The 27,869-nt window shown below is 38.5% G+C and overlaps 3 protein-coding genes across 13 annotated transcripts in view; 1 reads left to right on the forward strand and 2 right to left on the reverse strand.

Moving 5' to 3' along the window:
* Positions 1 to 3,399, reverse strand: part of LOC5573959 (signal-induced proliferation-associated 1-like protein 2) — a 263,789-nt gene extending 260,390 nt beyond the window's left edge. Inside the window, exons 1-2 of one of the 4 annotated variants that reach the window (XM_021847716.1) lie at positions 3,193 to 3,355; positions 1,701 to 2,057 (exon numbers count right to left, since the gene is read on the reverse strand). The gene's annotated coding sequence lies outside the window, so the exon portion shown is untranslated. Of the gene's footprint in view, positions 1 to 1,700 lie in introns of all 4 variants that reach the window. The other 3 variants (XM_021847715.1, XR_002500935.1, XM_021847720.1) reach the window with 3 other exon arrangements.
* Positions 3,400 to 13,276: 9,877 nt separating this feature from the next.
* On the forward strand, positions 13,277 to 16,387 carry LOC5573958 (protein fuzzy homolog). 4 transcript variants are annotated; one of them, XM_021847725.1, is made up of 4 exons: positions 13,614 to 13,729; positions 13,851 to 13,887; positions 13,951 to 14,999; positions 16,051 to 16,387. In XM_021847725.1, exons 3-4 carry the CDS (start codon positions 13,990 to 13,992, stop codon positions 16,106 to 16,108), a joined length of 1,068 nt encoding a protein of 355 aa, XP_021703417.1. In that variant the 5' UTR covers positions 13,614 to 13,729; positions 13,851 to 13,887; positions 13,951 to 13,989; the 3' UTR covers positions 16,109 to 16,387. The 4 variants fall into 4 exon arrangements, with proteins under 4 accessions (XP_001654982.2, XP_021703417.1, XP_021703419.1 ...); XM_021847727.1 differs by having other exon boundaries at positions 13,637 to 13,729; positions 13,808 to 13,887; XM_021847726.1 differs by having other exon boundaries at positions 13,641 to 13,729; positions 13,826 to 13,887.
* The window catches only part of LOC5573947 (proton-coupled amino acid transporter-like protein CG1139), an 87,144-nt gene continuing 75,140 nt past the window's right edge, over positions 15,866 to 27,869 (reverse strand). For 3 of the 5 annotated variants that reach the window (XM_021847722.1, XM_001654933.2, XM_021847723.1), the window contains 3 exons: positions 23,932 to 24,685; positions 23,561 to 23,870; positions 15,866 to 18,312 (listed from right to left, as the gene is read on the reverse strand). In XM_021847722.1, coding sequence (XP_021703414.1) covers positions 17,895 to 18,312; positions 23,561 to 23,870; positions 23,932 to 24,685 — 1,482 coding nt within the window. In that variant the 3' untranslated portion in view covers positions 15,866 to 17,894. Of the gene's footprint in view, positions 18,313 to 23,560; positions 23,871 to 23,931; positions 24,686 to 26,133; positions 26,423 to 27,869 lie in introns of those variants that run through there. The other 2 variants (XM_001654934.2, XM_021847724.1) reach the window with 2 other exon arrangements.

A 27,869-nucleotide genomic window follows, 5' to 3' on the forward strand; every position in this document is an offset into this window, starting at 1 on the left:
TCAAGAAATTTGCTTGAGTAGGAAGTGCTAAGGGCCACGTCAGGTATTCACCAAAAATCTGGTTGGAAATCTGATCGAAATAAACTCATCAGGAATCCCTTATTTTTCAGCTGAAGATCACTAAAACAGATCTCGTCAAAAATTTTCCGATAGTTCACCAAACAAATATATCACAATCCATCAAGGGATCAACCAAGTATCATGCTAGAAACTAACTAAGGGTTTCACTAGAAATTTGCTAAGGCTCTGGCAAATAAAGTTAACTCTCCTATATTTGATATTCTATATTTCTGTACATTCCATAACTCGATGCGAATTCTAATTAGTTTGATTGATTCTCTATTAAGACTTTTGATTCCCCTGTTTACTCGATATTCATTCCTAAATTAAATGTTCCTTTAATATATTTTGTCTTTAATGTGAGGAAAAATTCGAGTCGAGTCTAAAAAAAACACAAATTGAATTGATAATATATCTTTGAGCTGTTTAGTGGAATACCCTATAAGTAGATGAAAAACCGAATTTAGTACTATACCATTTAATTCCACTAGATTTTGTATCCTTTGACGGATATGCGTATTTCGACCTCAATTGTAAGGCCGTCTTCAGTGTCGTGTACTAGACTCGAGTCTAGTGGAGTGTAAGTGAGGTATCTAGTAGAATTCTACGATTTTTTGCCTTCAGAAGAATTTACCAAGAGTATCTCCTGACATCCACACAAAAGATAGACAATGCCATAAACCACAGCAGATACCCGCCTGTATTTTTTGCCGAAGAGGAGAAACTCTCCAAAGAGGATCCCAACAAGAATCTATAGAAAATATGGTCAAAAATCTACATAAAAATGTTATATATTTCACTCTACACCTTTTCCATGAATCCACAAAAAATGTCATGATCAGATATTTTTCCAAAAGACTTTTAATCAAAATGTAGCGAAATATTTTGTTTAAGTCCTCAACCGATACCGAACAAAACGACCAGGAATCAATCTAAATTAGATTTCTAAGGGTTTCAACAAATATGTCATCAGTGAATTCTCTGAGTATAATCGTAACCAAAAAAGATTAACACTCTTCAATAGTTACAAAAATAAACTAATGAAAGACACGAAAAAATAACATCAAGATCTCGTTAGAGATTTGCCAATAAGTGTGACTTGCACAAGGGATCTGTTAAGGATTCGGCAAAATAGGATTCTCGGAAGAAATGTAACAGGAGTTTTGTGATAACCAAATTGAAACAAATCTCTTTAGAAAATCTGAAAAGGACTTCCTATGGTTAATCAAACTATCATTACAGAAATAGGGCAAAATCTGGTTGAAAATCTAGCTTAGAATTCATCAAGACCATAAAGAGAAAAACGCTAAAATCTCCAAGGGTTTTGGAAAAAAAATACTAACTATCTCGGATTGAATCTTCCGAGAATCCCCAGGAATCAGCAAACAAGTGCAGAAGTTCAGGCCATCATACAAGGACTTCGCAGGAAATTTGCAGATCCTCTTAAGGAAATCGCATTCATATAATAAAAACTCGCCGAATATCATCTTGAACTATTGTTTCCGTCGTATTTTCTATTAAATTTGCTGCCTTGAACAATTATAGATAATTTTCAAAAGATATCATTCACTTGGGTGATTTTTGAAACCTATGTATCAGCAGTTTTCTAATCTACTAGCGATAATCCCATTGATACTCACATTCACATCAGACGAATCAGAAGGCAAGCGTTGCTTTCCCGGTACGCAAAACAGCGCCAGGTTGCGGTCTTTAGAAAAAGTCCTTCCGTGCAAGACGTTCTATAATCGGTTTCCTCCGCGTTCCTCTGTCTCCACACGCTGCAAAACTGTTCAGCCCCAAGGCGGTGATGGTCACTTATGCTCTGCTCTGCTGCTTATATCGTCGTCACTTGCCGAAGCGTTCCAATATCCGGTGTCGCTTTTTGTTTCTCCTCGCTTTTTTCGGCCAGTTCTCAGGCACATACACAATTTCACGGAACCTTGCACCGCTTAATTGGTTCAGCTGGACCGAGGTCACATTCGCACTGTTTACCCCTCCTGTTTGAGCATAGACAACCCCAAGGCAAACACCATTAAGTAATCCAATTTGCTTGGGCGATTCTTTCGATATTTTTCGCTTATTCGCGTTCAATTCACCCGATCACTTATTTCCGTCTCGAGCTTGTATCGGTTTTGTGGTCACTTTCCAATTTTTGTATACTCAGGCATTAGAACAACAAAACTCAAAATACACAACGAGTCGCATTCGAGGTTGGTATTGGTGTTTGTGACAGAATTGCACCGCACACGTTCTGACCGCGCTCATTAACACGCGCAAACCGTATGTCGTCTACCGAATGGACGCAACAAGTTTTTTTTTTTTGTTATTATTGTTATTCTGATTACTCCCCTACTTCATCGTCATCGCCCTCGGGCAACTGCTGCAATGCAAGAACTCACCACACTCGTTCCACCAGTGGTTTTCGCCATTGTATTGTGATGTTATTCATTGACCGATGACAGTTGCGCAGGTATTGGTATCACGCTTCGCTGTTGCTTGTTTGTGAATTCTTGTGGACACATCCAAGTCCAACAGTTGCGAATAACGTTAAAAAGGCACCAGAAAACTACTCTCTTTCGTACCAACCGCACTCATGTGAGACACTCAAAGTGAAAACTTGAATATAAACGGCACAGGATAATCAATATTCATGAAATGCACAATACGCCACTTTTCCGAAAAAAAACAAGTAATACACACTCCCCAATTCCAAAGTGATTTCCCTCTTCCTTTGCACAATCCAAGCACTTTTCGGGTTTAATAATACTTCTTTTTCGCTCAGTATAATTTAAAATCGCTCTTTTCGGGCAAACAGCAGGATTTCCGGAACACTCACTTCATTCAACCCGAACGTACGCATGCACCGCAATCAACAATTATTATTCCAGCAATTCCATCAGAACGAAGCATCGAGCATGAAGGAAAGCAACAATAAAACCAGCACAACCACTTTGAAGCTTTCTTCTGGGCTTGATCGCGTATGCACTGCTCTTGGGTTCACGTTTTCTTCAATTGCCGCACTTTCAATAAAAACACCAAAAAATCACAATACTAGGGATATCGTTTCAACCAAATAACCGCACTCACAAAGGACAATGTTCCGTAACGAAAAAAAGGATACACCGTACATACAAACACCAAACGTGTGGCCCCAATTGGCGACCGCGGGCAACAAAAGGGACGTCCGTACGCGATCGAATCTCAACTGCGAATGATGGCTCCATTCCACCACACACAATTCGTGTGTGCATTGGCGGACACGAACAAGAGGCTCCAGTTCACCAAATTCACCACAGCCGAAGCCGAAGCGGGAGTTCGGCTCGTTCGTATAGAATATGCTGAAAGAAACCAGAGGATGAATGGACGCGAATGAGCTGTAGGTGTGTGTTGATGCGCTTCGGCGATATAACGGGGATTTTTGTGGGGATGTGTGTGTGCTGGAACGGAATGTTTACAAACGAAGCTTGTAAAGTTGGTGATTTTTTATCGTTTGCAAGAAAGAGCTTTGACGTTGATTTTTTTCAAGCTATGCTCTCAGTGGTTTTCAACTAATTATGCTAAATTAACGAAGTTCTTCACATTCGAATCTTCTGAAATTAACGAAGTCATGACATCCAGGTACGAAAATACTCAATCTACCAAACACGTTCGAAGAAAAAATGAATGCGATGTATGTTACATTATTTTAAAATTCGTATTTTTATCGAAGATTCCTCAAAAATCTGGTACTTGAAATATTCTCGCAAATCCATTAAGAATCTCGTTAGGAATCGTCGAGTGTAAAAAAAACACAAATTAAATTGATAATAAATCTTCGAGTTGTTTAGTGGAATACCCTATAAGTAGATGAAAAACCGTATTTAGTACTATACCATTTAATTTCACTAGATTTTGTATCCTTTGACAGATATGCGTATTTCGACCTCAATTGTAAGGCCGTCTTCAGTGTCGTGTACTAGACTCGAGTCTAGTGGATTTGATATGAATCCTCTTTTAAACTTTTGTTTTAATTGCTCAATTTTGCATACAATCAGCTTGCGTTCAACAACTAGGGAGTTTCTATTATTTCCCACAAATATATGATGACGAGATGATACACCATTTTATCACTTACGACATTTTTGGATCAGTGTAAAATCGACAGGTCAAGTATCAATCCACAAGAGTGTAAGTGAGGTATCTAGAAGAATTCTACGATTTTTTTGCCTTCAGAAGAATTTACCAAGAGTATCTCCTGACATTCACACAAAAGATAGACAATGCCATAAACCACAGCAGATACCCGCCTGTATTTTTTTGCCGAATTCTTAAAAGACATGAATGCACCGAATGGTGTAAAATGTCTCTAATAAAAAAAAATAAAAATAAAACTCAATCTACCTTCGCCTATATTGACACTTGCTGGGTTGAACCTTCGTTGATTTTTATTTGTTTCTATCCTCACCTTGACAACACAACACAGATTGGCAAAGCGCTGGTCGCAAGATTGTCAGTTTCCTTTTAACTTGCTGATACTCAACCGCTTTGTGATAATCGGAAACAAAAAATGAGGTTCATTCGAAGCAGCTTGACTTTTTTTAACATTTCGCTACGGGAAGTTGTAATTTTTGCACAGAATACACTAAAGACGCGTCAATACCGTCGATTCCATGCATCGGATCGTTCATTACCCGTATCACACCATATTTTTTTAATTAATATGAACCTCATTGATCCTCAATTTTCTAAAATTGACACCCTTCTGCTTCTGATGATCAAAAACACCAACGACAAACGGGCATAGTAGTTTGTTTTCTTCATCTACTTTTGTGTCATCTTTATTGTACATGATTTTAATCATATTGGTGGTGGTGCGGTTACTTTGATGGTTCCATAAATGTCAGTGAATTGAGTCTAGTGAGCATGATTTTTTTTCGTCTCTGATGACATCGCCGTTTGAGCAGCACAAATGTTACAATCTATTCTGTGAATAAAGGGGACAAGATGCAAGTTTGTCCGCATTTTTTCACCTCAGGACGCAAGATTGCATCGCTGCTAAGCGGTCTGAAGTGAAAAAATGTTGACAAACTTGCATCTTGTTCCCTCTATTCACAGAAGAGAGGATCGATGAAGAGTAATCGATCATGCGACTTAGGGTGCTGCCGTAGTAAACGCGTCTTGCGATGCGTGCGCGTGTGCGAGCCTGCAAAGCAGAATATCAACAACAAGAAATCCTTTGATCGCATCGCGTTCGCGGATGCGGACGCGTTACTATGGCCGCACCGTTAGGCCCTTAATCCAGCACACGCTTGAATAAAGCCATACCCGGTCAACCAGTCAGAGATTTTCGATAGCGATCTATATTGATTCGTTTTGAATCGTTGGTGATCGCCATCGCTGCCATCGCTGGATAAAGAAATTGTAAAACTGGTTGAACGGGTAGTAACTGATGCATGACCACTGGTAGCGTAAAGCATAAAGAAAATATTGCTGTGTGCGTTTGAAATGCAAATATCAAATGCGGGAACACCAAACGCGGTAAGATTTTTAACAAGGAAGGCGAAGTCAAACATTGGTTTTCTTTGCTAGGTTGGAGGTGATATGGAACATGGTTGCTAAGTAGCCATTTAGTAGGTTTCTCCCTCCCAGGTTGTAATCAATTATGCTTTTCGGCTACGCAGTCTTAATTTTTACAACGGCTTATTTATTTGCCCGACGTTTCGACACGGGAAGACACAATTCCCGTGTCGAAATGTCGGGCAAATAAATAAGCCGTTGTAAAAATTAAGACTGCGTAGCCGAAAAGCATAATTAATCAAAAGAACTTTGCCAGAGTCCCGACAGCTTTAATGGATGTTTTTGTACTCCTGGTGAGATCATTAATGCGTTCTAACGAGATCCTTATAAAACATAACGGAATATTCTTTGTTAATCTCCTAAAGAGATTCTCTCTGTAAATCCATGATTGGATGAACCCTAGCGGCACTCCCTTGCCTCATCGACAAATCTCCGAAAAGGTTCAAGTTGATATTAATAATTTTATTCTAGGTTCTCTAAAATATACTTTGTTGTGATCTTACATTATTAGTAAGTTACAGTGGCAACTTGATCAGACACAAGTCAGATTTATTAAAAAAAATATCGATACATCGCTGGCGAGATTGTTGCAGTATTTCTTTGGATATCTTAACGGAATTTTGAGTAAGTCGGAAAATTCTTGAAGGATTTCTTATGTTAATAATTCTGATTTTTAATATGAAATTCCAAACAATCTTGGATCTCATTTCGACCAAACATGTATTGCTCATGATAAAGTTATGCTTCTTCTTCTTTCTGGCGTTAACGTCCCAACTGGAACAGAACCTGCTTCTCAGCTTAGTGTTCCCATGAGAAATTTCACAGTTACTGCGAATCTAATTTCGGGTGCAATTGATTAATTTTCAAATGGTTTTCAGCTCTGTGTTCTATAATGTTGTCAATGTCAACAACTGAATTAAGGAAAAAAGAACGACGATGAAGTTCATTAGCGAAATATTCTAACAAATGTTGTTTTAGTCTCAAAGATCACCTGTAGAACGAACAAACAAAAACGGGGGTCTCCTTTCGGGGTGAAATTGATCACTTGCGATGATTGTTAGTTTTGGAAACAACTCTACATACTTAATTTGGGCTCCCTGAATACGAATATTTACTTGTTGAATTCATAACAATACAAAATTTATAGAAATAATGAACAATTTCGAAAGGAATTTACTGATCTCTAACAGAAACTCGAATATTTCAATGAAAGAGCTAAATGGTGCGAATTATGATGATAAAAATTGTTTTAGGGATATATTATAAACATCCTGACAAACTTTCAGGCAATTTCAGGAATGTTACAATATTGTCATAGAATCCTCAACCCAAAAAAAAACTTTACAACACCCAATTGAATCCCAGAAGGTGGTTCCATGGGCAAAGGGGTGGTCCGATAGGCATCAGAATTAGGCTTTTTGATTGTTTCATGATAGACTTTGGTTGAAATCGGTGATAGTAGATTACACGTTTCAATTTTTTGTGGCTACTTGGTATTGAATGACCTATTAATCGTAATATTTCCATCTAGCCTGTAGAATACTCCCTGAACCTTTTTTTTCCTTATGATACTAATTACCCAGTATTCTCACTTGCCGCAATGCGTCTTAGCAAGAAAATTGTAGATACAAGGATGATTTTTGGCTTTAAATTTTAAACTTCCAATAAATTATTAGTTGTTGTACATTGCAAAAAAACACATTAAACTATACCTTATGCAAAACTAGAAAGCTAGTCCTTTTAGTCGCCATAAAACTAGCTGCAGCATTTTGCGTGATAAAAATTATTTTTAAGGTAAAAGTGGGTGGTAAATGACTGGACAATGCGTACCATTACTTCGTGTACTTGCAGGCAGTGGTGGAAAGAATCATGCCGTTTACGTAAAATGAACCAATATTAAGCAGGATCCACGCTCCACGCTATCCCAGCAAACCAGAGATCATATAAGGATGTTCATTTCAAATTGTATAAATGTACAATTTCCGTTGGAATTGGATATGATGCAAAACTAAATTGATTGAAATCGTTAATAAAGTAATAAATTTCATCTGACTTGAATTTGCATCTTATAGAATTCCAATTTAGTCTGACCAAATATATAACTTTAAACTGTCATTCCATTATGATTTTAACTTCACTTGGTATGACTCTATTTTAATTATCAATGTGAGATTACATATGAGTTCATCTGATGAAGATATAAAATCATATAGGGCACATCGCCGAACGCAACATAAACATAAATAGTGGAATTCATGAACAAATTGTCTTACCTATTAAAAGAACATCACTGTTCAACAGAAACACAATGTCATCACGTTACATAAGTATTTTCGTACGATGTCTTTAATAAATGGCTGCACTTCGTTTCAATTGCAAACGTTAATTCGATAAAACATGAAACCTTCAGCGTTGCACTGGCTCATTTGCAAAATGACAATTAAGTTCGGTTACATTCAAACATGATGCTCTACAGTGTTTCATTTATATTTGCTAAAAGAACATCCCCTGCATCAAAAACTGTACGGTACAGTGGTAGCGTATCTGGCTAGTGATCTAAAGGTCAGAGGTTCGAGGCTTGTTTCGTGATATTTTACTTCTTTTTATTTTATTTGTTTGTAAAAATTAAGTCATATAAACTGCAATATACAATCATACATGAAATTATAGTGAACGCCAAATCAAATTGTCTGAAGTTGTATTGACCATGATAGATTCTCTAAAATGTACGTATATGGCCTCCAGATTTGTGCGAATAGAGGGAATTCGTGCATTTTATACAATCTGTTTTTCCGAATAAGTGTTCACTTTCTTCACTTGCAGTCTCAGTTATGAGAACATATTTGTTGGCTGGGATGTCTGAACCAGATGATTATAAAAATCGAATGTACATCGGATTTTTTCTCGGTAGAGTTTAGTATTTGGGTTATATTTTCATAATCGGAAAGTTTTAAAATATTCTATCGGTGAAATTTTGATTTTTTCGACTTTTTAGCCATTTTTCATACTAAATCCCATGAAATTCAAATTTTCGACGCATTTCCACCCATACAAAATGTATGGAAAAAATTTCACCGATAGAATATTTTAAAACCTTCCGATTATGAAAATATAGACCAAATACTGATCTCTAGCGAGAAAAAATCCGATGTACATTCGATTTTTATAATCGTCTGGTTCAGACATAGCGTGCGCTCCCATGCTCACGAACCAACAGCGACCGATTTGGTCACAGATTCTTGCATCGGAGAACCAGAACAAAGCAAATGTAAAAAGAGCGTGATTGCTGGGTGAGCAGAGTCTGCTCACAGCCGTTCTTTTTTCCGTTCATAGCTATTTTTGTGAATAATTGGAAGGATTATAATTATAATAGATAGATCACAAACTAATGTACGAAAGTATTGAGAAAATTGACCGATATGTGGTGTTATTGTAGAAATATCACAGGGAATCGGACGCGTGATTGCATGTCAAAATAAAATGATGCGATGCCCTTTACAGTATATGTGTTCGGGCGATCGTGAGCAAAGAAAGCAAGAACGCAATCGCACAAAATGAACCACTGATGCGGTAACATTTTTCTGGTGTGCATGAACAGACTCTGTTCACCGTTTTACAGCACTGCTTGCAGGTATAAAATAATCCTATCCCTACCTCCCCATGGTGCCGCCTGGGGTACGAATAACCGTAGGGAAGATCGGGTAATTAACCCTGGTGGGACCTTGGTCGTATGCTGACAGGGAAGGGGGGCTCCTCTCTTCTGAGGGTGTAGCTTATCAGAGCGTCTGTTCTCCATGTTAGGGGCGGCTCAAAACAGCGTCTGTTCTCCATGTTAGGAGTGGCTGATCATCGCCCTAGTGCCAGCGTGGGACTCTAAACTATGCTGTGCACGATGATCCACCGGCGAGACAGGGGGTAGGTACAGGCCTTACAAGCCAGCCGTAAAAATCATCAGTACAGGAAGCATACAACGTAATTTCGTACCGGAACAATCGGCATAGACCCAGGCATCGAAAACGAACTAACGATTGGAAACTCGGATCATGGAACTGTAAGTCTCTCAATTTCTTGGGAAGTACCCGCATTCTTTCCGAATTATTGAGGGTCCGCAAGTTCGACATCGTAGCGCCGGAGGAGGTTTGCTGGAAAGGGTCGACGGTACATACGTATAGGTTATACCATTTACCAGAGCTGAGGCAACAGACATGAGCTGGGCACAGCTTTTATCGTGAGAGGCGCGTGATTGGGTGGTGGCCAATCGACAACAGAATGTGCAAGTTGAGGATCAAAGACCGTTTCTTCAATATCAGCTTAATCAACGTGCACAGCCCTCATCTAGCAAGTGACGATGACGATAAGGACGCTTTCTACGCGCAGCTGGAACGTGAATACGACGGCTGCCCAAAATCGTTATCGGAGACCGATTGTAGGGAAGTTCAGCGCTCACCAGCTTACGAACGAAAACGGCCTTAGACTGATTGATTTTGCCGCCTCCAAAAACATGGGCATACGTAGTACCTAATTCCAGCACAGCCCGTATCGGTACACCTGGAGATCACCCCAACAGACTGAATCGCAAATCGACCACGTTTTGGTCATCAAAACATTATCTCGGACATTATCGACGTCAGAACCTATCGCGGCGCACATCGATTCGGACCACTACCTAGTGACGGTTAAAGTGCGCCAACGACTCTCCTTTGTGAACAACATTCGGTACCGACGCCCGCCACGGTACAATCTGGAACGACTCAAGCTACCCGCGCAAAGACTTGAAGCAGCGTTGCCGGAAGAAGGAGAGCTCACCGAAGCCCCTCTTGAGGACTGCTGGAGTAGTCTCAAAGCAGCCATTAACAACGCAGCGGAAGGTGCAATTGGGTTCGTGGAAGAAAATCGACGGAACGGTTGGTTCGACGAGGAGTGTCGGACGGTTTCGGACAAGAAGAATGCAGCGCGGGCGATGATGCTGCAGCAAGGCACCCGTCAAAACGTGGAACGATACAAACAGAAGCAAAGACAGCAAACCCATCCATTTCGGGATAAAAAGCGCCGCCTGGAAGAGTTGGAGTGCGAAGAGATGGAGCAGCTGTATCGTTCTCAAGAAACACGTAAGTTCTACAAGAAACTCAATGCATCCCGCAAAGGCTTTGTGCCGCGAGCCAAAATGTGCCGGGATAAGGATGGAGGTATCTTGACGGACGAACGTGAGGTGATTAAAATGTGGAAGCAGCACTACGATGAACACCTAAACGGCGCAGAGGAGGAAGATCAAGACAGCAGGAGGAATGGTTTCATCAGTACGACGGATGAGGGACACGTACCAACTCCCACAATAGGTGAAGTTAAGGATGCTACCAAACAGCTCAAGAACAACAAAGCAGCTGGAAATGATGGTATTGGAGCGGAACTTATTAAAATGGGCCCGGACAGGTTGGCCACTTATCTGCACCGATTGATAGCCAGGATCTGGGATACATAACAGCTACCGGAGGAGTGGAAGGAGAGAATAATATACCCAATATACAAAAAAGTGCTTTCCCAGATCATCTTCCGCCATCTATCGCCACTGGCAAGCAGATTTGTGGGAAGTTATCAAGCCGGTTTTGTGGACGGGCGATCGACGACAGACCAAATCTTTATGTTGCGGCAGATCCTCCAAAACTGTCGCGAATATCAAGTCCCTACGCACCACCTATTCATCGATTTCAAAGCGGCCTATGATACCATCGACCGCGAAGAGCTATGGAAGATTATGGACGAGAATGGTTTTCCCGGGAAACTGACTAGACTGATCGAAGCAACGATGGATAGTGTACAGTGCTGTGTGAAGATATCGGGTGCATTATCGGACCCGTTTGAAACACGCAAAGGACTGGCGATGGTCTTTCCTGCCTCCTGTTCAATATTGCGCTAGAAGGTGTTATGAAACGGGCGGGCTTCACCATGCGGGGCACGATCCTTCAATAAATCCAGCCAGTTCATCTGCTTTGCTGACGACGTAAACATTGTCGGAAGAACATTCCAGGTGGTTTCTGAACAGTATACCAGGCTGAAACGTGAAGCAGATCGGGTTGAATTGAAGGTAAATACGCGAAGACGAAATATCTGCTGGCTGGAGGAACCGAGCGCGATAGAGCTCGCAATGGCAGACGCGTGATGATCAACGGGGATAAATTCGAGGTGGTGGACGAATTTGTCTACCTCGGATCATTGATAACGTCGGATAACAACTGCAGCAGATAAATTCGAAGACGTATCATTGCCGGAATTCGTGCTTACTACGGACTCCACAAGACCTTGCGGTCTGGTAAACATCACTTCCGTACTAAGTGTACCATGTATAAGACGCTGATAAGACCGGTAGTCCTCTACGGGAATGAGACGTGGACAATGCTCAAAGACAATGGAGAACAATGAACCACGAGCTTGCGCAACGCTACGGTGAACCCAGTATCCAGAAAGTCGCCAAAGCTGGAAGGGCACGTTGTGAGAATGCCGGACAACAATCCCGCAAAAATGGTGTTCACCGCAAATCCGGCCGGTACAAGACGAAGGAGAGCGCAATGAGCTAGGTGGTTTGACCAAGTGGAGCAGGATCTTGGAAGTGTGGGGGGCGATCGAGAAATTGGAGGTTAGCAGCCATGGACCGAGTTAGTTGGCGTAACATTGTGCCGCAGGTCATGTCTTGAAGGACGTAAAATAAAGCAAAATAAAGAATGAAGAAGGTAAAAGTGGTTTAAAATTTAACATAAATTCATTTATAACTTTTGGACGGAAAAAGATAGAGATATTTTTTGAGCTCAGCAAAAATATGTCCTTCGTCGTTACAAAAAACTGAAAAAAAAGTTATATACATAAAAAAGCTTTAGCAGGAGTTGAAGACAAAACGCTGCAAATCTTACTACGAATATACCAAAAATCATGTCTTCGACAAAGTTGTTTGTAATTGTAATTTTATGGCTCTCTCAGTCTTTTAAATGAGAAAGCCATAAAATTACAATTATCCTCCCAGTCGCAACACCATCACTAGTTGTGTGTAATTATATACTTTACAACCTAACTCTTTTTTAATGTATTCGAATCCTTTGAGCAGTATCTCAATAGGGAAACTTAAAAGTAGATTGAAGTACCTTGTACCTTTTAATTCCGCCCTAAATGCTCATCTTTGACAGATACACGTATTTCGACTACCACTTGCAGTCTTCTTCAGTGTCAGTAACCGACAGTTACTCGTATCCACTTAGAGATATGAGTAACTGACACTGAAGAAGACTGCAAGTGGTGGTCAAAATACATGTATCCGTCAAATATAAGCATTTAAGGCGAAATTAAAAGGTACAAGGTACTCCAATCTACTTTTTAGTTTTCTCTCATAAAATTTCTAAAGTTATTTTTTTCAAACTCACTTTATGGTGGATTGATCATCAAACTAATAAGCGCCTTTTTATATCAAAAAGCTTATTTTAAGACGCCACTCATCGGAATCCAATAGTTTTGGGCGTGAATTTGATGAACTGTGGCTTGCAAGCGTCTAAAATCCATAGAATTAAGTAATGCAAGCGTGGTTTCAGGAATAAATAAATACAAAAAAAAAACAAAATTTTCTATTTTTATACAATTTAAAAAAAAAAAATTAAACTTCAAAATAGAATGCTAATATGTATTTCTATGGTTTGCCAAACTGAAGTCGTTGAACATCGAATTCACTTCATATTCCAACTGGAACATTTATTTAAGTTTTGCTTCAGAAGTGTCCGACTTCGAGTTCATTTCACGACGGTCAGTTTCTTACCCACAGTACAACTGGTCGAAACGGAGCAAAACTTTCAGACAAACACCATCATGCACCATGTAAGCTTTCGTACAGCAAGTAGAAGCAAATAAAAATCAAAACAAAACCTGATAATTGGACGGCGTCGTCAACAAGTTGCCGAATTGGGAAGATTTGTTTGAAATGATTAAAAGTACAGAATTATGTTATAATTCGAAAGGTTTTTCAATTTGAAAGAGTGACATTACCTTGAGAAATACCACAATGTCCATCCATTTAATGTGCCTCACATCCGATGGTGGGGTCCCGATCTATTCTAAAAAGAAAGGCGATTGCGAGAATGTAAGTTCGTTCATAATCATAATCAGGTTCACACAATATTTAGCTTTTAAACTGCACACTCAATAATTCTACGATAAGATTTCTACTAATCCGAAGGTATTGGTTCTAATCGCTGATGTAGATTCTGATCTGTTAGGGGCATATTCAACTGGATATGGGTTAGTACGCTTTCAAACTTCCAATAGAATGTTCGAGTTTACGAATGCACTTCTTTATTCTAGCTTCCCTTCTCGACGATCGCATCCCTGAACGGGGTGCATATGTTCTGCAAGTCCCAAAGCGTGGACCTGTCGATCACACATCTCGAGGAGGGAATGATCATATGGAAGGAGTACGATGGAACCCTCATGATGATCGGCATAGCCAAGGGAATCACCGAGAAAGTTCTGCGCAATCTGATGAACTTTTCGTACTACTCGATGGTGTTCTGCGTGGGGATCGCCGCCATCAAGAAGATCAAAAATATCGATCGCTTCAAACGGGAGTTGAAGAATTGCTACACTCTGATCGATCAGCTGCTGGAGGTGGTTGAGAGTGATTTCTTCCGATACAACGAAGCTGTGCTGTGTCCGGAGAGTATGGCAATGTTGGTCAAGTTGAACGAGTTCAGCATCCAGATCGGATCTCCATTCTGTTCGATTTTGGTCCGACAAAAGGTCGCATGTGGGACCGAGGGATGGTGGGACTTGGATATTGTAGATCGGAAGCTATTGATGGTTTTGTTGAACGCTTCCAGTACTATTCAACAGGACGTTCCGGTGTTTCTTCCGAAGAAGAGTCCAGGCATAGCGTATCGGTTTATTAGCATTCCGATCACGCAAGGTGTTAGCATTTGTGCGCTTTGCGGAGCGGAGCCTCCGTACGATAAGCTGCAAACCATGAGCCAGCAATTTTGGATGAACGAAATCGATCTGCTCATTACGGCGGAACAGAACTATCCGAAGAATTATCCGGCGACCGTCGAGCTGGACTCGAGCATTTTAGGGTTTTTGCTGGTGAGCAAAGAGCAGTCGAAGTACGTAATTTCGAGGAATGTACATCTAACAACCACTGGCAAAAGAACGCTGTCGGGGAACCATCGGTTGGATATTCTGCGGACGTTCTTCCACCAATCCGTGGAAGCGATGGAGGATATGTTCCGAGATGGCGACAAGGTGATGAATCTGGAACAGTACTGGTGTTCGGACTATCACAAGTGCCACGCTCTGGTGGAAGGGCAAAACATCCTTTGCGTGTTGTACACTTCGGCGATTCCTACTCATATCATGAGGTGAGTAAACATTTATCCTTCTGTACGTGCCAACAAAGGTTCGTAGTCTGTGTTTTAAGGTAATTTGAACACTTTTGTAACTTAAACTTCGCGAAATTCAAACGGTTTTTTAATTGTTTTGAGATACTACAGTCAAACCTCCATGAGTCGATATCTGGAGGGACCATCGACTCATGGAAATATCGAGACATGGAACAGAAAAGCTTTGAAAAGTGGTTTGAGGGGACCATCATAATAATGGGAAGTATGCTCTTCAACGGAAAAGTAATCGCCTATCTCGATGCGTGGAAAATTTCTTGCGAGAAATGGTCAAGAAAAGCATTTTTCTTTGATCGTAGTACGCAGTTGAAAAGAAATGTCATTTCAAATGGAGCTCACTGTAGAAAATTTCTTGACCATTTCTTCCGCAGAAATTTTTACTTGAGCGGAACAGCATACTTGGCTTAACCATGAAATTTTGATTTTAGTAAGGTTCCAAACGATATCGAGTCATGGAACATGAACACATTGAGGTTTCATTGTAGATCGTAATACTCAAATCTCGCTAGCGCCTCATAGTGATAGAATGTCGAACTAAAATAACTTGCAGCCTTTAAATCAATTAACAGTTTTGCCGAAGATGCCAATCTCCATATTTTTCAGAATCTTGACTTAATTTAATTATAAGCTTCGTAGAATAATAAATCTTCGAGCTGTTTAGTGGAAGTAGATGAAAAACCGAATTTAGTACTATACCATTTAATTCCACATTCCAGTTACAACACCACGAGTGAATAATTTTCTTACGGCATTTCCAAGTGATTGGGAGTCATATTGACCAAAGACTAAGGATTTCGGTACATTTTAGAGCAGTAACAAGAGCTGGATATTAGTAAAAATATGCTTGGTTTCTTGCAATGTCAATTCCCTCTAATGTTTTGGTTTTGTATAATTTATTATCCTTTAGTTGCTTTAGTCTGCTTGGTTATTAGAAGTGTTATCATGATGCATCAATTGGGTATATATTTTACATGTCAGTTTTAATCCACCGAAACTTTCCTTCATCTTGCAGGTTGATAACACAAAAAACACTGAACACGCTAATATCGGATAAGGATGTATGCTGGTAGCCGTGTATACTGTAAACTGATACGACACTCAACATCTACTGTTTGAGCTTCGTTGCTTAGGTTAATTTACGATTCCGTGTATTGGAATGACTTTCGAGTGATTAAATTTTCTACAAAACAGAACTACCTAGGTAATTTGAATAGTTTCTTACTTTTTTGTTTTAAACCTATATCACACGTCCATAACTGAAAACGATGATTCAAGAGTGGATATACTTCCAACTGAAGGGAATAGGTCGGTAGGTGGAAAGAACAGCGATGCTTTATTGTCTTCGCGTTGTCATAATACAGTAGAAGTAACTAATATGCAAGATTTAAAGATATAACGTAGTAACAGATTCACTAGTTTTTTGATTTCGTTTCTGAAGGTGTGTTCCCTCCTTTTTTCGATTTCATAGCTCAGCCTCCTCTCTCGCTGGTATTGGTTTAAATTAGGCATTTTAATGCAATTCACAGTCCGAATCCAATTCGCCGAGGAGATACGATGGAAGATAGTACGATACATTTGGAAACTTAACAAAATGGATTGATGCCGATGGCATTTTTTCGTTTTATGATCGAATACACACTAAATACTTTTCGAACCATAGCTAATGCTGATACTATAATATAGATTATTGTCATGCTATAATATTACTTGATAAGTAACGTTTCATTACATCGGGAGTTAATGCGTTACTTAACATATGATTATACACAAATTAGGACTATTATCACTCTGATACCAGATTGCGATGTATTTTTTTATTATTTATTTTGCATCCGAACTTACCGAGGATTTTGTCAACTTGTGCTGTTGGTTGCATAATATGTGACGATTAATTCGGTCAAAAGAGTAGACATTCAAATGATTCGCAAAATCTTAGTTTTTTTCATGTTGTCAATTCGACAAGTAGCAGTCATTTGTATGTAAATAAGAAGAAGTAATAATAAAAAAACTTTCAATAATAGAGAAATGTTTCAGAAGAATCTCGAAGAGCTGAAGGAGTGAAAATCTTGAAGAAAAGAGAATAGTATAATCCAAATGAATTTAAACATAAAACATATGAATTTACAACAAATAATTAAATTTTGAATGAACAATTTTGACACAAAACGTGGTTGGGATTAATCCATGCATTTGACTCATTCAACCGAATTAATCAACCCCCAGTACCACTCCAAAACAAAATTATTCCTTTCTTAAGAAACACATATATTACAGAAAGTTCCATGACTTGGATCGAGTAGTTAGAAAAAAATGCACATTTTAGCTTACGATTACGGGCGACTCTTACAAGCTAATGTTCTAAACTAAAGTAACTCACATTTAATCACGTTAACTTTGCTACCCTTGCTATGATCGAGAGTAGCATCATTTTGGCCTTCGGAACATCCAAAGTTAACACAATTCTACACCGCAAAAAGTTTACACCTACAGTAACTACGTACGCATGCTCTCCACTCGTCTATTCCTTTCTCGATTTTGGCACTATAATCCAATAGTGCACTAAATATAGCTAATACGCCTTCCTCATATGCCATACCTCTCTAGAATACACTTTGCCTCGTTCAGTACCCCTAAAGCTAGGATCAAATGTGATGGCTATCATACGGCTAAAACTAAAACCTTGTTATTTTCAAATCACACACCATTTGGTGCTTAAGATCTTCCTTCGTTTCACACTTTTCGCTGGTTTCCTCAATTTTTTGTTTCACTTTGTAGGTATTGTACAATCTCTCCTGCAGTTTTAAAAAAGCTTAGAAATCTAACCGCCTGTAACGCGCCTTTCCCATCCCTCACAGCTTAGTGTAAATCCGGATTGATGATCTGCGCCACGCTGGTATACGTCCCGAACACAAACCCACAGATGCCGAAAGTCATGATCGCAATGTCCTTCCACAGAACCCAGTAGTTCTTGCCGAGGCCGTCCGGCCAGAAAGTAATGATCTCGATCAACGGCGGGAAGATCAGTGCCAGCGTGGAACTGCTCACGGCTCCGACCAGTGAGATGACCGCTCCCAGATTGGGAATCATGGCCGCCAGCAGGAAGGTAAACACAACCAACCCGACCCGCAGCAAATACTCACCGATTAGTTGGGCCTGTTCGGAGTGAAGGCGTCGTTTGATCGAGGGGTTCAGGATCGAGATGGGCACGTAAAACTGTAGACCGTAGGAGAAGAAGATGGCCAGCGCCATCATAATCCGGACCAGTTGGGCAATGCTGTTGGATTGTTTGGAAGCAGTGATTAGAACGAGGAGTTTTGGATGGTGGAGGAAACTAGAATGCTGGGAATTATCTATATCTTTGAAATCCAAAAAATCTAATATCTATTGTTCATTCAGAAGTTTGTCTAGGGATTCCTCCATATCGTGTCCTTGTATTTCTGTGAGGAAATCTCTGGAGGTAAAATATTTCAAGGATATTATTTAAAAATACTTCTCCAAGAAGTTTTGCTTTGAAATTCTTCCGAAGATTATTCAAGAAATAATTGAAATGTCTTTCAGGTGTTTGCGATGATGTACTTCAAATCTATCAGGAATATGTTTGAAAATAAAAATTATTCCTTAAAGGGGTAGGATCAGTCATCAAGGATTTGTGATTGTGAGATCACTTTTTTCGTTCAAAATCAACAGAGCATACATGAAAATGTGTCCACTGTATTCTTGTCTCCATCCGAAACACAGTGAACATATTTTCAGCGAATAAATTTCAATTTTGAGCAGAAATTTGTTTTTCAAATTTCTATGATGACGATGATTGCAATGACGGATCCTTGAACGTCAAGGCATTCTTCAGGAAATCTTTGTCTATGTATATGTTCAATGTCAGAATTTTCAAGAGCAGTGTTTCGTTCGAAATCCAGAAAGTTTCAGTTCACTGTATTCTATTTTCCAACCGAAGCATAGTGAATATTTTTATCGAATAAACTTTACTATTTTACAGAAAAACTGGTTTTTAATTTCCGATTACTACAATGATGTATTCTTAAAGTTAAGAATTTACGAGAATTTTCGAATTTTCTTCATCAACTACCTCACAACTTGATTTTGAGAATGTATAACGTTAGCTTGGGAGTAAAACTTGTGGGAATTTGCAAAATAGTCCTATATGAGCTGATAAACAGAAATTCCTAAAGTTTTGTTTTTGCCAAAAGTACCTTCAATATTATTTTTTAATGGTTTCCTCAAGATTTCTTCAATTATTCAATCAATATTTTTCTCAGTTTACTCCATAGACGACTCCACGTATTTCTTCCAAAGTTTTCGTTAAGGAATTCTTTAAGATTTCAACCTAGAAGTTCTCTAAAAGAAGCTTTATAAATTACTCTAGATGAGATTTCTTCAAATAATTTATCCATAAATTATTCAAGGGAGCGAATTGTCAAGATCCTTTCTTTAAACACCTGGAGAAACTTCTAAAACATTCGGAAGATGTATCTAAAGAAAATCGATAAGTAATCTGTGGCTTCTGCAGACATCCCTGATGAACTCCTGCAAGTACATCTAAAAAAAAACCTGGAAATTCTAAAGACAAATTGCTAACATAATTACTGGTAAAAGGTCGATCGAATTCCTGGATAATATCTTGCAGAACATTCTGAAACCACTATTACATTTATTAGGCAATTTCTCAAGGAGTGTTATTTTGTGGTCAATATGAGAAAAAACCAGAGATTTCGTTCTAAAATGAACTATGCCAAATATTTTTAATCCTAGTAGAAATGCTGCGGGAAATTATGGATGAGTTCGAGAAGCCGATTTCATTTGAAATGAGTTGGATGATCTCGTAAAACCATGTTAATGAGAAATCTGTTAGAAAACGTATAAAGAATTGCTTGAAAAAATGTCCTAATTTTATTTATAACTATTTCTGGAAAATTTTAGGGTAACAAACTGTTACTGAAGTAATATTTAGAGTATAGGCATTGCTGCACGAAACCATATCTATGATTTTATGGAAAAATGAACGATTATATTACTAGACATTTTTTAAAGAAATTTCTAATGAAATGCTTGGATAATCTTCTGGAAGAAATCCCTATTTCGTACCAAAGGAGCACTATTCAAAAGAAAATTGTGGTGACAACATAATGAAAACCAGATATTTAAATGACGATAAATTGTTATCAATCTTACAAAAAAACACTGAGAAAAATTGCAGATATCATGGAACTTTTTAAATATTTTAATTTTATGGAATCTATAGATCAGTTCATTTGGGAAACGTCTACAACAGTTTTTCTAAATAAAACTTCTGGCATAGACGAATGTTGAATAAACTCTGGCATTCTTATTCCTGATAGAAATATTTTAAAGTTCTGAACGAGTTTCAAAAAGAATTCAAGTATAATTTTTCAATCCGACGTGTATGCAAAAAAACAACGAATCGAGATTTGCTTTGTATCCCAAGTAACCACTAGCCCGCTACGTTTTGAGCTTATAGGGCTGTAATACGGCTAATATAGGGCATCACAGCTCTATGGAAGCCCTATATTAGCATGGAGGGCGAATTATATGCTATTTGATTACTTGGGATGTGCCCGACAAACTCAAAATCTACATATTGAGTCTACAAAAGTATTCCTGAAGCCATTTTTTTGATTCTTTAAAATAAATTTTAGTTATGTCCTATGTGCACTTTACTCAGTGTTTTAATTTGGTACGTTTGCAAAGCGACTCAACTGTCAACATTTTCAATGCTAGCACATACACCGTACCAACGCTCATAGTAAAACGACCTATGTGCAGTGTCAAAACGTAAAATTTAAATTACCAGATTGATGTTTGTACTGTTTCTGAATCACTAAACATGTTGGAAATCAAGAGATTTTGATTCACACAGCTGTCGGGTCGCCAAACTGATGTGGAGCAGTATTCGGTTTTTGGCAATTCCGTCTTAACAGTGGTTAGAAACAGTGTTATTTTTTTTTTTCAACTTTTACAGCAATAGAAAAATGCAAAATATTCTAAACAGTATATAACAGTATATATATGCTTTACTAGGTATTGCATCGCATTTTTCTTAAATCCTTACGAGGATCACTTACGCCGTTTAGAAAAATTATGCTTGAATTAATAGAAACAATACAATACAATCTCATAAAGAAACTCCTTGTTAGATTCTTGAAGGTGGGATCTGCTAAGGAAGTCCATCAAGGACATTTGAAAGAAATTTTTAGCGGAAGTAATTTCTACAACTATTCGGAGAACAATTTAGGATACTCATCTGTTAAAATATTGTTTATCTTCTTGCTATGACGTCTCCGTTGTCATTTGTTCTATCCATTTATGTAGCAGAAACGAGTATCATCGTTCAAACAATGAAGGAAATTTCCATTAAGACATGATAGTGAACCATTCTGAAATCAAAACCAGACAACTTCAGTATGGCTCAATAACCTGCAAAATGTATGCGCAAACTTATAAATTGTATTGAACACTTATAAGAAAACTTACGTGAATCTTGTGGGTAAGAAAAGAGATATTCGATTTTTTCAGCTAGAGAAATCTTTCACAGAACACGGAAAGGATACGAGCCTTTGTAGGAAAACTCGAAGAATACATTTAGAATATATGGAGCAGTCATATTAAAAAATATATTAAGAAATATCCTGAATGCTTTGTGAAATTCAATTTACAATGACTAAAGCGCAGAAATCATTTGAAAAACTTCTGCGCAGGCTATGGCAGAAGCTCCTTGTGAAACTACGTTCTCGATTGATTGAACTTCAGAAAGTTTTCTTAAAGTGAAAAGTTCTGTATCGAGTTAAAGAATTTGATTCTAATTAATTTCTTTGGATGAAGAAGTTTATAAAGAAAATAATTAAGAAATTTATCGATGATCAAAAGTTACTTCGAAATTAACTCCAGCGAAAACATCAATAATTATTATTTGACAAACTTCTTAGAGTTTTTGGTGAAACATAACTACTGTTGTGATGCAAAATCGAAATCTTCACACACTATTCCAATATAGTGTTTTGAAGGCTCGATAACGCGAAGAAATCATACAGTATGATTCATTTCCTTCCTGATGATTTATAATTAACTGAGGCCTTAAGTGATCGTAAAATGAATAAATACGATACTAAACTACTGTATGGTCACTTAAAAACATAGGAAAAAACACTAGGAATTTTTCCTGAAGGAATTGCTTTGAAATCACTAGAGGAACTTACGTATTACTGGTAACTTACAAAAAATCTAAAAAAAAATTCGATAACTTGCAAAATCGAATACGTTTTAATATCAAGGATGGAGGATTATGGAGGTTTGACCCTCTCTTTCAACTTTTCCTTTTATCGATTATTTCTTCACGAAAAAAGCGTTCTTATAAAACGGGCTTGAACAAATAAGGTTGCAACTGAACTAAATTTTTCAAAACCAATTTAAAAAATTTCCTTTTTTTTCAATGTTAAACGATTGTTTATCAATAGTTTTATTATTGAAAAAGTTCATTGATTGTTGAGTTAATCTGATGTGTATAGAATCATTGTAACTATTGCATTGAATTTATCCGATTCAGTTTATCTCAAGTACATTGAAATTTAATAGAACTCTGGAGCTACCATGGGAAAGAGAGAGTTAAAACACAGAAAAACAGACGTCACACTCTCGTCATTCCTTTTTAACGTTTGGTTCAAAAATATGGTAGGTGGCCAATTCGCCACACGCAGCACTCGCGTTATTGTTCGTTTTTGACATTTGGGCGTACTTAGCGCGGGTGTATTTAGCATTGGACGTACATGTCCTCGTAACTATGATTTTGATCGAGATTCGTTCTAAGTGTTACGTCTGTTTGTCTGTGGTTAAAACATAGCCTATCTTGATATAATTTGTTATAATATCTTCCTTCTGTTAGACATTTTTGGAACATTACTGCTTCGTTTTGTAGATTAATCAATACTTATATTGTTCGAGATTATCTCCAGTATTAATTACAATATTCTGGTTGTCCAATTGTAGTTTCTTGTTGATGATGGATTGGCTTTACAGTCTTGACAAAATAAAAAAAAAATGTTTATTTTGTCCAACGTTTCGGTCCGTTTGAGACTTTCCTCAGGGACTCAATTGTTACAGTTCTTTTGTCCAGCGTTCTACCGAACCACACTCGACAAAAGTACTGTAACAATTGAGTCCCTGGGAAAAATCCCAAACGGACCGAAACGTTGGACAAAATAAAAAAAAAACAGGTAAGAAAATTGTGGAATTCCTGGGTTTTTTCAAAGAGTTTCTTCTAGGATGTTTCCAGAAGCCTTATGTCAAATACTCACTGGAAATCATTCAAAGTAGCATTCCTTTGTGACTTATCACTAAATTTTCTCTAGCTTAACATTTGTTTTTTTTTGTGATATACTGAAGATATCCTCCAGGTATTCTCTCAAAGAAAACTCCAAAATGTTACCACTATCAAAATCCTGTTACAAACCCCAGAATTTCTTTCAACACAGACTAATTCTCATACTTACAACTGATCTCCCGGCAAATTCAGTGTGATGCTGCCTTGTACGCCTTCACCGTACTTCAGATATCCGAAAAACCCAACGGCCGTATAAAGGCAGGCCACGATAACCATTCCTGTATTCAGTACTCCAGTCCAACCACCGAAATCTTCCGGAGTTTTCATGTTGTTCTCCAGCGGCAGAACAATTCCGATTCCTTCAAATGCGTACACAGCCGTTCCGAAATACAGCGGCAATTGTGCCCAGGAAGCGAAAGGTTTCACCGTATGCGTATTGGGTAGATCCTGTAGAACGAAGTAGAATGTACACGCGAGACCTACGGATGGATAAAACATGATAATTCTTTTTCACTATTCCACAGATAACTCTGAACATACCTGCCACAGTCAGGCAAGCCGCAACCAACGAGACTGGCGTAAGGAACTTCAGGTTCTTAACTAGATTCAGTAGCACCATGGGGACCAACATCAGCAGCAGGTAGACCCTAGTATCCAGGTCGAAAAAGTAGTGTGCGACTACTTCCTTTAGATTTGCAGCCACGAATACGAAATACACACAACAGAAGCCTAGTTGAGTAATCACCAGGAACATATTAACCAGTGTCCTTGCAAGATTCGAATACCGTCGCAGGCCAATCGGTCCCGTTTCAAAAGACCTAGAGCAAACTTCGGCAAAGTTCAGCGAGGGGACCTGTAACCGTCGACAGAGTTCGTGCGAACACCTGACCAACATGTGCATACAGTGGGTGCAGATCGCACCCATCAGCAGTGTCCCGAACAGGCCCACGTACAGTCCGGCATTCTTGAAGGCATCCGGCATCGCTAGGATTCCGGTTCCGATGTTTCCTTTGAGCAGGTGAATCATCGTGTCCATATTGGTGGTGGGATGTTCCAACGTTCGGTGCATCGAGGGATCGTACGCGTCACTCGCCGAACCATAGGCCGGATCTTCCTTGGAGGCCGTCTGCGAAAGGCTGTCGTTATCGTTGCCAACATCGACGATCATATTCTCCGGAGAGCTGCGCAGATCGGGCCGCGCTAGCAGGTGCTGGTGCTCATTGTTCGTCGCGTCGAACGAGTTGTCTGAGGTGCTTAGCAATGGTTCTCGCTCGTTTTTCATCCTTCGAGAACCCTGGGTTGGGAAGAATTATTTTGTTATGAAGGGCATGAAAAATTTTCACTGGATTTTTTTTTTTGGGATGAACGAAAGAAAATGAAAACTAAGCTCGATTCACAGCACAGCTAGCAATCGGTCAGTACAAGTATTAGTCTTTCTAGCAGATGTTGTTAGTACAATCATGATTCTACGTTAGGGTGTCCCAATAAAATAAAAGTTTGATACTCTTAATTTTCTCACCACTTAAATGTCCAAAGCAAAATTATCGTGCACTCAGATATATTGATAAAAAAAAGTTTATGAGGAGCAGTTCCTGAATTTTTTTTTTTTTTTGAATTTTAGAATGAAAGTCTAAATGAATTTTTGAGGCATTCTTGTGGAAATCGATAGATAAAATTCTGGAGAAATTCTCCAAGCTATGCATAATATAATTCCAAAAAAAGGGAGAAATGTATTGTTATTATATTGATTTCATCGTTACGGCTCTCGTGGTTTAGGGGTAACACGTTGTTCGCTATCGGCAAGTACCCTATCTAGTGAACAGGCAATCGTAAGTTCGATGCTCGCCGCGAAGACTTGTGACTTTTTTGCAAATTTTTACGTAGCGCCTTACAAACTGTCTGGAAAATTCAAATTTATTATCACTATTTAATTTGAACCAATTTCTTGCAGTTTAAGTGCTGTAAATTAATAGTAGGACTGTTGAATTTCCTCCTTGGGTATTCATACGATATCCAAAGAGATTTGGAAGCCTTTACAAATCCAAGGAGTTTATGAATTAATGATAATCCCATCACAACTTTCGTCTGCTTAGCGAGTACGAAACAAGAATGTAGACTTCTTTGCAGGTCTCCATGATGCATCATAAACTATCTCCAATATGATGATATGACATGAGATACGTTGTCATCATCATGCTTGATTGAGATCTTCGGCTCCATTGATTTCAGTTTTAAAATCTCCTAATACTGCTCATATTACTAATTATCATCATCATTATCAGTGTTGGGTTGCTAATTATTGACTCATGTCACTCCCAGTGAATCAATTATCTACCAACACGCAGTAACGAAGATATTGTCCTCTATTAATTTTGTTGCAACAATCTTATTCTGCAACTACAGTTTATCACAACATGAACAGAACATGACAAATCCATAAGTTCAACATTTGGACATTTTTTTTATTGAGTTTTCGTGTATGTAACTATTGCTACTGACACTATAACTTGTCATTTTAAGCATAAGCAAGTTAACTTTTTGACTCTTTCATTTACTTTCTTTGGGACACCCTACTCTACATGCTCAGCTGATGTTCTCAATTAGTACAATCTGCTCGCTACTATTGTTATCGCCAAACATTGCATTCCTCGCAAAGAGAGCGAATCGCCGCCGATCAAGGCGTAACTAATGTCTCATTACGGTAGAATCACACTGCTGCTGCTGAGTAACGACGACCTTTACCGTAATGCCAAATTTTTTCAGTATTGATAACAGAACCATGCTGATTGTGCCGGGTCTCTGTTTTGACCTGTTTTTGCAGCCACTACACCGTGAAGGGAGAAGCGTTCTCTATGGGTTTTCGCGTTCTTTGTTATCACAATCAAAACAAAGCCCACCAACAATAGGTTCGACATACGAATTCGGGCAGTTTCACTGTTACACGACACGATGTTCTCGAGATGACTGTTGGCACTCAACTGATGATTCGAAATTTGGGATGAGACTCTGCACGGATCTGTGGGATCGAGCGTTAGGGCACAGTTCGATGCTCTGGAATCGGATGCCGGTTTACGTTCACGTTGATTGTTTAGATACGATACGAGAACGCAACGGCATACGAAGGAGCGCTCATCCATATATATTTCTTAAAACGGTGTTGCTTTTTAATCAAAATATTTGAACTCGGAATTAATGTTGATAAATTTTATCACGGTATTAAGTAATGGACCTCCATACAAATTTCTGATAATCGCTCTAGTGTGTTTTTAATCGATTATATATGATAATCCTTTGAAACTATTTTATACCAGAAGTTACCAATACAAAAATATTCGACTTCTAACAGCTAATAACATGCACATAGCAGTTATTACTGAAACTTATTTGAAACATGAATCCAAACTCAAAAGAGACCCAAACTTTTTTGTTTGTCGTAATGATCGATTGGATGGAGCATGTGGTGGAGCTGCTATCATCATTCATAAATATATAAAACATCAACTTTTTCGTCATCTGAAACCAACATTTTTGAAACTTTGTGTGTTTCTGTTGAAACACAGCTTGGTAAATATACTATCATAGTTGCCTATTTCAATGCATTGGGCAGTAAACTTGCCTCAAACTGAGTTGCGGAAATTGACTCGCAACAGGTCAAAATGTTTTGTCATTAGTGACTTGGAAACATTTCTCATGGAATAATTCGCAAAGCAATTCCGACGGCAGATTTTATTTGATGAGTGCACTTCAGGATATTTCTCAATTCAATACCCTCATAGCCCTACATGTTTTCCCTTTTATAGAAACCCATCTACGATTGATTTGGTCTTAACCGACTCTAGTCATCTTTGTAGCCAACTGGTCACTCATGCTGATTTTGATTCCGATCATGGTTCTGTTACATTTCAAATATCCCATGAAGCGATTCTCAATCCTATCAGCTCCACTTTCAATGTTTTTTGAGCCGACTGGAATACATATGAAGCATACGTCGAAAGTAATCTTGATGTTAGCATTTCTTTGCAAACAAAACTTGATATTGACAATGCTCTCGAAACTTTAACTAATTGCATTGTTGAAGCAAGCGGCATTGCAATACCAAAATGTGAAAATTTGAATCCGTGGTTATAGACGGTGATCTTAAATTCTTGATCCGTCTTAAAAACGTGAGGAGAAGGCAAATTCAACGCACTCGCGATCCTGCTATGAAAATTATATGGCAGGATTTGCAGAAAAAAATCAGGAAACGTTTTTCATAATAAGGAAATAAAAATTTTGAAAATAAAAATTCTCAATTGGACCCTGGCTCTAAGCCCTTTTGTAAATCATCTAAAATTTAAAAAAAAGCCTCAGAGGTCCATATCAGCATTGAAAGAGGAAAACAAATTATTACTAACTAATTGCGAAAATGCAGAGCAGAGAACATTTTCGAAAATTCCTGGGACAGTGATTTTGAAGAAGTGAGAACTATTATTAAAAAA

Source organism: Aedes aegypti, chromosome 2, assembly GCF_002204515.2.
Source record: "Aedes aegypti strain LVP_AGWG chromosome 2, AaegL5.0 Primary Assembly, whole genome shotgun sequence".
Classification (NCBI taxonomy): Eukaryota; Metazoa; Arthropoda; class Insecta; order Diptera; family Culicidae; genus Aedes; species Aedes aegypti.